At 40.1% G+C, this 14,946-nt stretch overlaps 1 protein-coding gene and 1 long non-coding RNA gene across 2 annotated transcripts; one reads left to right on the top strand and one right to left on the bottom strand.

Annotated features, from left to right (window-relative positions):
* Positions 1-359: 359 nt before the first annotated feature.
* LOC114584017 (uncharacterized) lies at positions 360-4,457 on the top strand. The gene is made up of 2 exons (XR_013393246.1): positions 360-568; positions 1,421-4,457. It is a non-coding gene; the product is annotated as an uncharacterized LOC114584017 (long non-coding RNA).
* On the bottom strand, positions 2,189-14,243 carry LYVE1 (lymphatic vessel endothelial hyaluronan receptor 1). Its single transcript, XM_028731436.2, is given in 8 exon segments — positions 2,189-3,059; positions 3,891-3,969; positions 6,940-7,212; positions 9,080-9,219; positions 10,969-11,140; positions 13,962-14,095; positions 14,097-14,179; positions 14,181-14,243. Coding segments are annotated over 8 exon segments (1,116 nt in total). The 5' UTR covers positions 14,229-14,243; the 3' UTR covers positions 2,189-2,872.
* Between the last annotated feature and the right edge of the window lie 703 nt (positions 14,244-14,946).

The raw sequence follows: 14,946 nt of genomic DNA, 5'->3' as shown, positions 1-14,946 counted from the left end.
AGCTGCCCTCGTGAGAATTCCTGTTGGGATTCTCTTCCAGGGCGTGTTAGTATCCCCTCCCGACTCTGGGTATAAAAGGGTTAACACGCTCCCCTTCTTCTCCCCAGTTCCAGTGAGGCAGTTCGCGCTTCGTCATCCCTTCCAACTCTTACAGTTTTGCGATTCTATATCGCCTTTAAGGCATCCAAAGCGGCCTACAGTTTTACAATCCCTCTTGGTTATAATTCTCCCAGCCACTCACCAGCCGATAAGAATAAAACTCATGCAGCCCTCTCCCCCAGCCCTTATTCGTCCGGAGAGCTACAATTAATGTGCTTGAAATAATACTTAAGTAAATAAACAACAACAACAACAACAACAATAATAATAATAATAATAATGCACAAACCCTTTCCATGGATGTAGCCAGGATTTATTTTAGGGGGCACAGGCTTTCTGTAAGGGGGGGGGGCAGAACTGAGTTACCTGCAATGCAATTGGACAATTAAATATTTTAATTTATTTATTTGATTTAGGGGGGCAGCTGCTACGCCCATGGCCCTTTCTAAATCCATGGCAAAAAAGCTGGGTGAGTCTTGTTTGCTTGTAGAGGAAGAGAAACAGGATCAAAGGCTGAAATTGTATACTGTGCTTAGTGGGATGGGGAATAAGTCCCATCAACAGGGCAGGCCTCTGCAGAAATGTATAGGATTGCATGGCAAATAATTTATAACATGGATATCAGATTCGAAAATGCACTTAAAATTCACTTGTTGAAAACCTAATTTTCTTCCATTGTTGAGACAAGAGCTATGTTGGAACTGACTGCCTACCTGCATACCACAGAATCTTTCCTTTTCTCAAAATTTGGCATTTTGCTACTGCAATCACTCTTGGGAACAAGGCTGTGTTCCCATCATGTCCACCAGGATCCTCAGTAATTTTCAAGTGGTCCATGGAGAAAAGTTTGGGAACCACTACTAAAAAGGACTAAACAGAAGTTTTTTTTTTAAATAACATGCTGGATCAATTACATTAGTAGTTTTAAAATTTCCTACCTTCATGAACCCTTTCCACATGGACTTGTTTGCTGCAAAACCCCTACATGTTAAGAACCCCGGGGGGGGGGGCATTCTAAGTGCACATTCAGTTTATGCAAGGCTGGGCCTTAACACATGCGATTTGGACTGGTAGATTACTCCCTGCGGCTGCATGGGACAGACATTCAGTGGTGATGGACAATCCACAGTACAAAAAATCTTGATAAACAAGGAATCCCTGGCAACACACTGAGAAAATCAATAATAAGCATGGGTAATAGTATCTTGAAGAACTGATTGTGGCCATTGGTGTACTAAATGGTCTGTTAAGGTTATATTCAAGAAAACTATTTGCAACAAAACCTGGTTTAATATTTTTGTATCTTGCATATTTCCTGCAGGAAGTACATAGTCAAGTCTTCCCCTTTCCATAAAGGTCAACAAACATCTGGAGATCAAGTGTGGGAATCCTACATATGTTATTGAAGAATGGCAGCTTGTCAGTTTCTATTGAATGGAACCCATCATTCTTTGTGTAACTGTTTTCAGGTATTTCCTGCAAGGGTTCATTTCCAAGAGGTAGAGTAAATCAGATTTCAACAGATAATTTATTTGTCTTTTAGGTGGACATGTGTGCTTCAGTGATGCTTTGTTATGTTAAGAACTGTTATTCATAGAACTTTGACTACTGATTCAGGCTTGGCACAAGTGTTGTGTAACAGAGTTATTCAGGATGCTAAAAACATAGCTCTGTAGTAGGATTCCTCTCGTATATGAAATGAAGTGGAACTTGGATCTTATCCATTGTGTTTACTTGTCAATTTCTTTCCTATGTGTTATTCTAGCCCACATCCAAAACCAATTCAATATGCATTGCCCATCTTGAGAAGTAAAATTTACTAGGTAGTCCCACTGAACCTTCTTGGATTTACTTACTTGTTGTTGTTTAGTCATTTAGTCGTGTCCGACTCTTCGTGACCCCATTTACTTACTTACTTTGGTGTAAATATAGTTAGACTCCTATAAGTATCAATGGTATGTTCGAAATGCCACCATTAAACAATTTACTATGGCCTGACATATGCACTTTGAGTTTAACTAATGGCAAGAAAAGCCAATTTTGTATGCTTTTTTGGATTGTAGATTATCTCCATATAACATTACAAAAATGATTTCTGCAAATTTTTTTATTAAGATGGAAAAACCTTCCATATCAATTAGAAACCAATCGTGTTGTTTCAAAAGATTGTATCTCCCTGGAAGTTGTATAGAAATAATTATATTGCCTTTTCAGAGCAATCTTAATAAATAAAATGGTATACCGTAGTATGATAATGAATGTGACAATCGCAACATATTTTTTTGGAGAGATATATTATGCTTTAATCCTAAACACAGTTGCTGCAGAAAAAACTCTATAGAAGAGGATGGAACATACCTCAGAATGTCATGCAGATGATTGCTCTGTTATAATTGTCTTTGGTTTAAATAGAGAGGGGGGGGGGAGAGAGAGAAGACTGCCTGCTTAAAGTGATTCCTATAGTGAAGTGTATAGTACAATTTTATCTGAAAAGTTGGATACAATATTTCATAGTTACAAAGCTTGTGCCACATTTTCCCATGTGAATCAGATCTTTTCTCTCCTCTCCACATTAACCCTTCCATTTATGGAATTCTGTAATGAACTAGGCATATTTTTGTAATGACATGGTATAGCTGATATGCATAAAGTACAAATTGCATAGAGAGACAAAAATATTGACTTTGGCAGTATTTACAACTATCCATTTATAAACAATTTGCTAATATCTGTCATTTGTTCATCTAAGATATGTCCATTTGGATGCCATTTCTTAAACTTCTGCTTCCAAACATTTTACCCGTGGTTCAGGCTTGGCTTGAGATTCTTCTGTGTTTTTCCCGTTTCCCTTGGGTTCCTGCTCTGGAGTTTTGACACTTGTCTTTGTTTCTTTGATGTTCTTGGTTTCAATTTCTACCTTTTTCTCCTCCTTGTTGGAAAATGGAAATGTTTTCTTGTATCTTTAAATAAAATTTGGAACAAGTTAGGAAATTGGACAAGTAACCATAAGTCTCCAATGCTCCCTTCTCCAAAGGAAACTAAGCACTTGCACTATGTCTGGAACATCTTGCCACTCAAAGAATTGAAGCAGGCAATGAACATATTCTTGAGAAGGTGCAAGGACGACTCAAATAACCCTTAGGATGCTGTATAGTTAGCTTTGAACTCACCAAAGCCACATAAATTCCACTGTGCAGCACAGCAGTTCCCAATTCATTTGTTTATCCCCCAATAGAATTGAGGGATATATTTAGGTAAAATCCCAGGACCAGATCAGAGCACTGGTGCAAGGTTCTTTTATGAGCTGCTGTTCCACAGAGGGTCACAGATCTGGTGGTCAAGAGACACATGGGCGTAGCCAGGATTTTTGTTGGGGGGGGGGAGCAGGACTGATGTGATTGGTCAGTTAGTTAAATATTTCTATTGTTTTACTTGATCTGGGGTTAGCTGCCCCCCTGCCCCCCCGCTACATCCATGAAGAGACCATAACATGCAGATTATGTAAATGCACTTCCCTTCCATGTGCAGAACACTGTATATGAACACATGCCTTTGAGTGTACAAATGTATGCAAATGTGCTTCATCTGTATTATGTTTCTACTGCATAAAAGAATATACATGCCAATAAAGGTACAGGGTTAGAGGCTGATTTGCACAAAGCATTCTACCTGCAGAGTCCAAGGCTCACTTTCTTGGTCAGCATGTTGAATGCGCACATGTCAAGGCAGCAGATGTCTAAAGATGCATATGGATATTTATTGTAGCAAATAAAACAAAAAAATACCCTTACTTTTTGACATAGCAGACTGCTAAAACAACTGTTGCTGTGAAGAAGATGAGGGCGAGCACAAGGAGGGCAGTGGGTACACCTAGAGAAAGAAACAGATTGTTTTAGAATCAAAGTGTGTGAAGGGCAATCCATCATGTCTGGTGGTTTCCAAAGGCTGGTCAGCACACAACATTGATTTGTGGATGGGAATTCAAGGGGGCGTTTTGGACCTATACAGCTCAGGACCAAAGTATTTGAGGAACTAGCTTGCTCTGTATCAGGGACTCCATTCTCAGCAGTTGACTTGTCCTCTCTGCAAGAGTTTAGGAGATATGCAGCCAAGAAAGGGACATTTACTGTTACACTCCTTGCATTGTGGAATGTTGTTTTCAGGAATTGCTTTTCTCTCCCTGTTTTTTAAAAAAGTATCTAATATATTTCTGTTTTAGCTTGTATTTGGTTTTTGTGACTGGTTGAGTTGTGGATGTCCTTTGTTCATATTGATGGATCTGTTGGTTTTGTTTTCATTTATGTGATTTTATATGAAAATGTGATTTTTAAAATTAAAAAACCATGTTTTGTTTCTACTCCAAAATTGTTATAAAATGTCTTAAAGCAGCACACTTAAAAAAATATATACACAAAATATTTTGTGGCCAAAAAAATTTCCCTGGAACTTCACAGAACAGCAGGAATTTTTATCATACTGGCATGCTTTTGTTGCTGAACAACTTGTCTCCACAGAGCATGTGCAACTAATTAGTCACCGTGTCCTGGCATATGATTCAGCCTGGGCGTAGTTGGTAGATTAATCTTGGCACTGATAATTTTTTTAACATTAAGCCACACCAAAATGCCTGTTAGCCTTACTTTATTTCTGTTCTTGTCCTCTCAGAGTTGGAGAAAGATGATGTCATCATCTAGACTGACGAGAAAAATCTAATGTTGCAGTGCTATGCACACTTAAAGGTAAAGGTAAAGGGACCCCTGACTGTTAAGTCCAGTCGCAGATGACTCTGGGGTTGTGGTGCTCATCTCGCTTTAATGGCCGAGGGAGCCGGCGTTTGTCCACAAACAGCTTCCGGGTCCTGTGGCCAGCATGACTAAGCCACTTCTGGCGAAAGCAGAGCAGCGCACGAAAAAGCCGTTTACCTTCCCGCCGGAGTGGTACCTATTTATCTACTTGCACTTTGATGTGCTTTCAAACTGCTAGGTGGGCAGGAGCTGGGGCCGAGCAACAGGAGCTCACCCCGTCACGGGGATTCGAACCGCCAACCTTCTGATCGGCAAGCCCTAGGCTGTGTGGTTTGGACCGCAGTGCCACCTGCTTACCTGGGAGTAAATCCCATTTTATGATGGCAAATTCCATTAGCAAAAATTATGATGGCCAGATGCAAAAGAGGACAGGGCTCATGAACCTTTAATAATTAGTAGAATAGGGAATTTTTTGCCAGCATAGGTTGCACAACGGTAGGATTAGCTGAAGATCCCTCTTCTAATCAACTATTAAAGGTGCGGGAGTGCGGTCTGCTTTTCTATCTGGCCACCCTGGAAGGACATTTCCATTAAAAAGACTTTGAAACCACTTCTGTAGCTCAGTATCCCTGGACTGAAATGAGATTGACTAAGAATTCTTTGACATAACTACTTTGTCGTGTCATCAGCAGCCACAATGAGCAGCAACTATCTGTCATGCCCTTTTGGATACAGGGGAAGAAGAACTCTCTTATATCTCGAAACTAGCACACCTCCCACAAGCAAGTAAGCAGCAGAAACCCACCTAAACCTGGGGGAGGGGGCAAGTTATAGCCCTCAACCACATTTCATGCAGATATCAAGGAGAGGAAAATGGGGGAATGGGTGGTGGAAAGAGAGAAAAGGTGGTACAAACCTACCTTGGGCTCTGTCCTCACCCATTGCTTGTTTTAATTCCACTCATTGCCAGCACTAGGCCTATGACAGATTACTTCCAACAAGAGAATGTGACCCTTGACTTAAGGGCCGGCCCCCCTCAATGTTTAGAAGGCTCCGTGTACAGTGTCCTGATGTCACATGACTTTGGGCATGTGATATCAGAACATCACGTCGGGTCCCCTCAATCCTCTGGAGTAGGTGGCACTTTTGCCTGCACTTAAGACTTTACATTTCCTGATCTGTGGCCTTGAACAACCCGCAAGCATTCTTCACTTTCTCTCATCTACCTTTTCCCTAATCTAATTTTTGGGAAGTTTCCTCTTTTGAAGTCAAATGCAACTTTCTTGGACTTTCCTGGCAATAGCCCACCTTCATATATGGTGAATTTGAGACCACTGTGGCCACTGTTTCCAATCAGTTCAACACCCCTTACATCCTGCCCTAGGTCCTAGGCACCCTAAACATAAAATCCTGGGTAGCCACCCCTTGGTCGATTTGTTGTTCTAGGCACAGCTATTTAGCGTTTCTAAACATTTTGCCTCTTTGCCATGACTGGATTGTGCATATTCCAAGTCTGTATGAAGGTAAGATTCCCACTGGTGTGAAGCTGGTTTGGGAAACAAATCCTCAGACAGTATTGTTTTATAACAACAGGATTCATTTGCATTTTGGATAATGTCATGTGGAAAGGCAGTGAGTTCACAGTAAATGAAAGTGGGAACACAACCTTAGTGGGTTCATGATGGAGGCAAGATTCAAACCAGGGGCTTCCTCAGCCATACTAATGCCAGGTGTCAGGTCCCCCCCCCCAAGGGATGTAATATTAAAATAAGAGTCTTTCTGAAACAGATCTAGGCTAGGCCAAAAATAAATAATTCTTAAAATACATCAGAAATGAAGAATCCCCTTCACTCCTGCAGGTCTGGTTTAGTTTACATTCTTTACAGCTTCTTGCTTCAAAATGTCACCTTTCCCTTACCTCCACTCAATATGGATTTTTTAAACCTCAGATGAAGCCCTAGCTTTCCTTTTATTTGCATTAACACATCTACTGATGTTTTGTTATACCACTGGAAAAGACCAGAAGGCATGGGGAAAGTATGAAAACAGCCATACATCTAATTCTCTAAGCTAAATAATGGGATGTTGCTCTTACCTCCAAACAGAGAATCATTTCTAAAGGCAGTTTGTTTTGCCGTGAGATGTAGGATCACATCCTCCGTAGTTGGTGCTGTTGGTGAAATGGTCTGCGTTACACATATAATACGATATAGCAGCTTTGAAGGCTCTTTAGTTTTCTGTGACTCAGATGTTTGAACTACTGCTGAAGTGTCCTGAGGCAAGACTGCAGAAGTAGAGTTTGCCTCCATAGTAACGTCCAGGGATGCAGTTGTACTTTCTTCTGGTATGCAGGAATTAATCCATGTGTCTGAAAAGATGAGGGAAAGCGGTGCAATGAGATGTATTGACAATAGCATTTTGCATGCAGCTGAAATGACTTTTCATACTGAATTGCAGTGAACGCTTTCCTCCTTGCTACAACCATCATAAATCAGGTGGTAATTTCTATCTCTATTTATTTTTATTTGTTTAAAGTATACTTCATCATCCTCATCCTTGTGCGTCTAATAGCTAAGCTGGATGGGAACTGCACAGTCAACGTAAGTGGAATCCCTGAGAAACAAGAAGGAGGTGTCAGCAGCAGTATGACAGTTAACAACAGGGAAGGTTGAATATCCATTAGGGAAAAAAGTGTTTTGCTGGGTGCTCTCTCTCCTGCTTCCCAGGAAAATTGGGAGCATAATGGGAGTCGAAAGCATTAAATTCTTGCACATCTGGTCCTAATAGTGGTTATTTAAATGAAACGACATACTTACTCATTGCTTTCACAAAATTAACATCTCATCTAGTTTGGCCCTTAGGCCAGGAAAAACATTGGTTCAGAAAGTTACCCAACCCACTACATTGCGGTGGTACTTAAAACCACATTTTAAAGGCATGTTTTGTATGCTCCTGTAGCGTGTAGGTGCTTTGATATATTAAATGCAGCAAGAGAATTGAGCTGCCAATGTGATCCTGAGGAATAACTAATCCCTTATTCTGAAGGTCGTTTACATAATTTACACAGTTTGAAAGCTATTATGACACCAATGGCCATTCTGAGTACATTTTAATATAATAGAAGGAAATGACCTCTTTACAGTTCTTCATATGAATCCCTGGTGGAAGCTTGATGACGCATTTTCATTGACTGAATAGGATGCTGAATGACAGAGTGATATTACTTTTATCACCAGAGTCTTTAAGTGATGCCAAAAGTCACAGAGAGGACACAAATTTATCCAAGTACATTTTACACCATGACTGTTAGAGATTAACACACTCATTATTAGGTAGTATTTTTGTGTTTTTATATTGTAAGATGCACTGTTATCCTAGGATGAAGCGCAGTACAGAAATTTCATCAACATCATTATCATCATCATCATGATGTGAAGGACAGAGACACTCTGATCCAGTATCAACCAGTAGGGTATCTTTTTCTGTCACAATTTGAATTGTATGGAATGTAAATTGTCATACAAGAAATAAAAGAAGCAATAAAATACAATTAAAAATCATGCACCATCTAGCAGAGTGCATTGCAATTGGTACACCATCAGTACTTTTCAAGAGGTTTATGAGGAAATAAATTGGGGAACTTTTAGAATTTAGAGAGAAAAATGTTTCTTTTTAATTTTGCCTATCTGCTCTCCCCTTCATTCCTTATATTTCCATCCCATCCCTAATTCATAGAATCTTAGAATCATAGAATTGAAGGGATCCCATGGGGTCATCTAATCCAACCCTTTGCAACGCAGGAATTGCAGCTAAATAATCTCTGGCTAATAGCCATCCAACCTCCATTTTAAAACCTGAAAGAAAGGAGAGTCCACTGTAACAAAGCTTGATCTGAAACCTTGACAACAACATACCATGACACACCCAATGATTCTCCGCCCTGCCTGCTTTACTGCCATTTCATACCATACACTTTGACCAAGGGGACACAGAGAAGTTAGCGGATAGTTTCCTCTCTCAGGTTGAAAGTTTATGTGTAACTTGTAGTTCCTTTTATCCAAGAGTCAGGGTAAACTGAGAGATGGTGGAAAATTTAAGTTGTGGGGTGGGTGGCGCAGGCTGGCCATGATCTCATGGCAACTGGATAGCCTTCACACGAAATCTCGCTACATCCGCTTAAGAAAGAGATTTGATACAAAATATTATTGCTTGATTCATTATCTTGGCTCACTCACCTGAAGAATTGTAACAGTAAGCATGGGCTCGATAGTCATGTTTGGTTCTCCAGATGACTATTCCAGTGTTATTCCTACCACATTTTTCATTGGGAGTTATCCGGGAAATGACAACATACCCTTCTTGTATCCAGCCAAAACTACAACGGAAAACATTGTTTTTCTGTTAAGCGTATGCCCATATCAAAGAATGTACTTGATAAAATTTAGCATATAAAACCTAAACTGAATGTTTATTCTGGTCACTGTGGGCCATTGAATAGCTTGCTTACTGATTGATTGATTGATTGATTGATTGATTGTGTGAGGCCCAAGTTTTGTTTCTCCCTTAGAAACAACCTACTCTGCAACATGGAGCTTTTATAGAAGAAAGGGAAAGCAAATAACGCTGTAGAAAAGTTCTCTCACAGGTTTATCTTTAAAAAGATAGGCAATATTTTCTACTGTTGACAACTTTATGGATTTGCAATCCAGGTTCCAAGATTTGCCATTTGTAGTCTAACACATGAAATTGTCATATGTTTAAATAGGGGGGTGAAATGAATGGGTCTGGACTGCATCACTGTGCAATTTGGCTTACTTGCAAATAAGCATGTATAAATTTAATACCACCTTCTTGCTGAATATGTATTTGATGTGGTTCTTCAGCATAATCAAACAACTCATCCAATAATAGCAAGTGTCTGTCACACACGACTACACTATCTCAAGGACACAGAAAGTTTTCTTCTTGGTTGTTTTTTTTTTTTATAAAAAACTTTATTTAGAGCAGCCCACCTAGGAGGCAAGATGAGGTGACCAATTCGGGCAGCGGGATCCATAGGAGTAGCAAATGCAACCTCCAAAGAATGCAATGCCCGCTGCCACAGTAGCAGTGACAGCTGTGGCATGCACCTTGAAGACTGGATCTGCTGCCTTCTCAGCATCCCCTCATGCAGCAACCTCTTGGCATAGGGAGGAGCTCCTCACACCCATGTTCCGATGTAGCTATTTATCCTTCCCCCCATTCCCGATGTAGATCTTCACACACCACTTCTTCTCTGGTGGGGGTGGGGGGAGGAACCATTTTGTGCTTCACCGCAAGTGTCAAAACGTCTGGGGCCAGCCCTGACTTTAGCAATTTCTGTACATCGAAACCCTATACACATCTGTTTAGAAGCAAGTCCCAATGTGTTCAGTGGGGCTGACTTCCTAATAACTGTGTTTAAGATTCAGACTTAATAAAATTGGCAAGAACAGGAAATGAAAAGCTATATAATGTCACAGTCAGGATGTTACATGGTAAGTAATGTAAAACAAGAGTGTAAACGGAATGAAAGACATGTTATAAAAATGTGCAAAGATGTCAATGATTTGATTACTAACTATTTCTGAGATCTAAGGATCTACACAAACAGTTCTGTGACCCTAAGGAGGCTTTGGGGCTTACAAGTATTGAACAGCAACTCTTCCTGTCACATAGCCTGTCTCTTTGGAAACTTGGGGACGTTTCAAAAGGAGTTTGTGATATGGGATAGCAGGATCCTGTCAATTTTTCAGTTGGTCTACTCTGAGTACGACTAATGGTGGATGTTACTCTATGGACTTAGACTTAAATATTTGAAATCCCTTCTGTGAAGGAAATGAACAGAGACAGTCACAGCACCATCCTAACTCAATGTAAGTCCTATTGAATTCAATGAGGCTTACTCCCAGGTAAGTGAGGTTAGGATTGCAGCCTTAATCACAGAATGTTAATGTAAGAAAAGTCAGAATAAGGTGTAGATATTTAATTATTTCATGCTTTAGATTAATTTATAATAATATTTTTTAAAATATTGTATCTACAAAGATATGTCTATTTGCCAACCTACAATAAAATATTTTAAATGTTGAAAGATTTTCTGTACCTGCAGGTTTCAAAGCCATGCTTCCGAGCCTCTTCAACCTGAGATTTATATGCCAACTGTAACCCCAGCTGCTCGCATATTTGTCGTGCAGTGACAAAATTAAATACACCTTTATTGTTAACATGTGAAGCAAGAGTTATTCCAGAAATCCTGCACTGGAGAGTCTTAACATCTGCATATAGAGAAGAAATACATCAAATGATTACTTATAGAAATTTGATCTTTAATTTCATGTACTTTGAAGAGTGGAAAAATTATAAGAGCTACTTTACATAAAGTCAAGTATAATTACACCAACTAGCTGAGTCACTCCAGCATTCCAATCCAGGGTCATGCCTATTCCCAATAACCGATATTCTTTAACTAAAAATAACTTTGGTTAGTAAGGATCAGGGAGAGCTGGGTTTGAACTCTCCCTCAGCCTAGTCACTCTCTTAAAGAATTGTTGTGAGGGTACAATGGAATGTAAAAAGAATAATGTACACAGCCTGGGACCACCTTGATATCCAAGGATTGGTTTGGGAACATGTGCTTTTAAATGTGTTCATAAATGATCTAGAGTTAGGGGTGAGCAGCGAAGTTACCAAGTTTGCTGGTGATACAAAATGGTTCAGAGTGGTTAAAACAAAACAGGATTGCAAATCGTCCTAAGCAGGGTGAAGGAACAGTAAAATGGCAAATGTCATTCAGTGTAAGGAAATGTAAAGTGATGCACATCAGAGCAAAGAGTCTTAATTTAATATATACACTTACAGGGTCTGAACTGACAGTGATTGACCAGGAGCAGAGGCAGTTTTAGGGGAGCAGGACTGGTTTGGGCGCCACGGTGCAGGGGTGCCTCAGCAATGCTGTAGAGCGCAAGAGATGGGTGTGTGGGTGCTTGATTTTAGTGTCGTCATACAGGGTACTGCTGAAATTTGAGAGCTCAAAGGCTGCCACTGCTGGGAACAAGACCTTGGAGTCTTGAGAAAAGCATGAGGAAGTTTATGAGTATAGGCTACCATATGGGGGACTTTTTAACCAAGAGAAAATTTGAGTAAGAAGGGACATTATAGAGGTGCATTAAATTATGAATAGCATGAAGAAAGTGGATTGAAAACTGTTTTTCCCTTTCATAATACAGTGGTACCTCGGGTGAAGAACTTATTTCATTCTGGAGGTCCGTTCTTAACCTGAAACTGTTCTTAACCTGAAGCATCACTTTAGCTAATGGGGCCTCCTGTTGCTGCCGCGCAGCTGGCGTACGGTTTCTGTTCTCATCCTGAAGCAAAGTTCTTAACCCGAGGTACTATTTCTGGGTTAGCGGAGTCTGTAACCTGAAGCGTCTGTAACCTAAAGCATATGTAACCCGAGGTACCACTGTACTAGAATTCAAAGTCACTTCAAAAAGAACATTTGACAAATGAGGTACAGTCAAGATGATAAGGGTCTATTAGATTTGGAGGGAAGAAATATCTGCAGTATTCTGCAGAACAGTTAGCCTTGGGAATAAGAGACATCCTTTCTTTTAAAATAAATGAACAGGGTTTAAAAATAAGCATTGTGTATCTGAATCTTGACTCCTCTTTCCTCTTTAGTCATCAATTTGCCTCAAACAATACTCTACTCCCCAAGGACCAATTTTTCTTACCAAACTGAGTGCTCTTGGTGCATGCAAATATTTGTGGTGTTCAGTGCCAACACTACCATTAGGCAGGAAGGGACAGTACATATTAGAGGGCATAAGATTATTTAAAACAAATTCCATGGCGTCTTTTGGAGTTTCTGCTTCAAATAGCAACATAACTTTGCTATCTTTTTTTATTAAGTGCTTTACTCATAACCTAAGTTTCCTAAGATTAGGAAGTTTACTTGAAACAGGAAAATGAACTTCATTGAAAGAGCTCTTGTGCAGTGACAGATAGAACTGGAGAGTTTGATCATATTATAAAGCTGTATTAGTCAGTCCAGCGGCTTGGCTGTTCTCTCTCGGGACTTGAAGTGGAAATGGGTGTGGCTGAACTTGCAAGGAAGGAAAAGGAGGAAGGGAAGGGATTCTATCTGAAACAGTGGGAACAAGTAAAGGAAAAGGGAAAAGTATATTAAGCTTGTGGTGACTGGAATTTTTTTTAGCATGGATAGAGTGCTGGACTGTGCTCTTTGACAACTATAACCTGGGCTGTGAACTTACTGGCTAAAAACAGATGGCTGGCTAGCACTCAGCAGAGCAACTTTAAATCATTTTAAAAGTCATTAAACTAATAACCAACAAAAACTTTGGAACTGCTCAGTAGATTCAAAACCTTGTTTTTTGTGGTTTGGTTGATAAACACATTTTGAAGATAATAAGAGGGAAGGGAGGAACAAATCCAAGCAAAAAAATAAAACTTAAGAAAATCACAGAAAAATATCTGATTCTGCAGCTAAGGTAACTGCTACATTACTTGTAACACCTGATTCAGAATTTCATTTTTGAATAATTTATTAACATTCTAGTTGCATCTTTAACTGGAGACACTTAGGAGTTCTTGGCTGCTTCCAGACAGCCTGTTTATTGAGTATCCTGATTTGTTTGCATAAAGTTTGTAGGGAGGTTAGGTGACGTTAGCTATTTATTGAGCATTCATTTTGATTTGTTTGCAGAGAGGTTATACAATCTTGGGCCAAGCAAGTGTTATTCCATCCGTTCCAGTGCATCTTTATTGCAAAGAGTCCACATTTTGGGGGCCAGAAACAAGTTTGTTGTGCGAGAGCATAAAGTCAGCTTTAATGGTACCAGCCAAATTTGCTGCTATGTGTCTGAATCCCACCCCAAAACAGTGGCAGTCTGGAAGCACCCCTTATTGTTTAGGTATCCTCCTGCTCTGTGTTTCATTTTACTGCAATCCGGGATTAATTTGCAGAGCTGTGAATAATCTTGCTGAGAATAGTGGGCTGGATTCGATTACCTTGTCCTTACAGTGCTACAAAACACTTCAGAAAAAAACAGTACAAGCAACATACTAAAAACGTACCTTCCAAAGGAAAATTGTGCTGGGTTGTGACGCTTGCAATCCAGGTTGAGAAAAAGAAGATTGTAACTCCAACATGAGATGCCATCCTCGGGAACAGCAGGTGTCGAGATTCAAGCCAGGTTGCTTCCTTCCCACCCTGCAGTGTTGAAAATGTGACGCCTTGCGCACCTTGTGATCTCCGAATGAGGTCCACTCTTGAGAACTGCTGAACGGCCACTGTGCTCCACCGCAGGCAGGAACGAACTTGTTGCTGAGCTCAAAAGCCATCCCACAGGTCAAGGGCACTAAGTGGAAACGCATGACACCCCCCCAAAAAAGCTAGGGGGCAGCCTGGAAAACAAAACTAGTGCTGACTCAGAAAACGTACAGCTGAGGAAGAGAGATAACACGATGTTATACTCTTCGTCTTATAAACAACGGGAAGATTTCCCCTATAGCTCTGGGGTGCTCATTCTGTGACAGTTCCTGTTTAGGCAGTTGTGAGTCACTTATCCTTCATTCAGCCTAATCACTTGTTAGCCAGAAGCTGCGGGTGTGGTGTGTAAAACTGTTTATTACCTTATATGTAAAAACATGGAAATCAGAACTTTTGATATAAATTTATAATTTAGATGCATGGTTGAAAGATGAAAAAAATGACTATTTGACTGAGGTAATGGTTTACAAACTCTGTTTTTGGGAAAGGATAGAATTATAGAATTGTAGATTTGGAAGGGATCCTGAGTCGTTGTCTAGTCCAACCCCTTCAATGCAGGAATCTCAATATAGAATCAAAATTTGATTTTATCTGAAACTAGACGCAGTGATTCAACTTGTGCTTATACTTAGGATCCAGTCTCTGACAGACTCAAGTTTTCCCGCCTGACTGTATCTCTTGTCTTTCTCTTTGTCAGCAGGGTCACAATCACATCTAAGGTAGAAGAGATGCCATTTGGGCGTGCACTGAGCGTGGCCAAGTGACTCCTCAAGAAGCTGTGAACGGAAC

Source organism: Podarcis muralis, chromosome 1 (genome assembly GCF_964188315.1).
Source record: "Podarcis muralis chromosome 1, rPodMur119.hap1.1, whole genome shotgun sequence".
Classification (NCBI taxonomy): Eukaryota; Metazoa; Chordata; class Lepidosauria; order Squamata; family Lacertidae; genus Podarcis; species Podarcis muralis.
The sequence above is the reverse complement of the archived record's forward strand: the minus strand, read 5'-3'. Positions and strand labels throughout refer to the sequence as shown.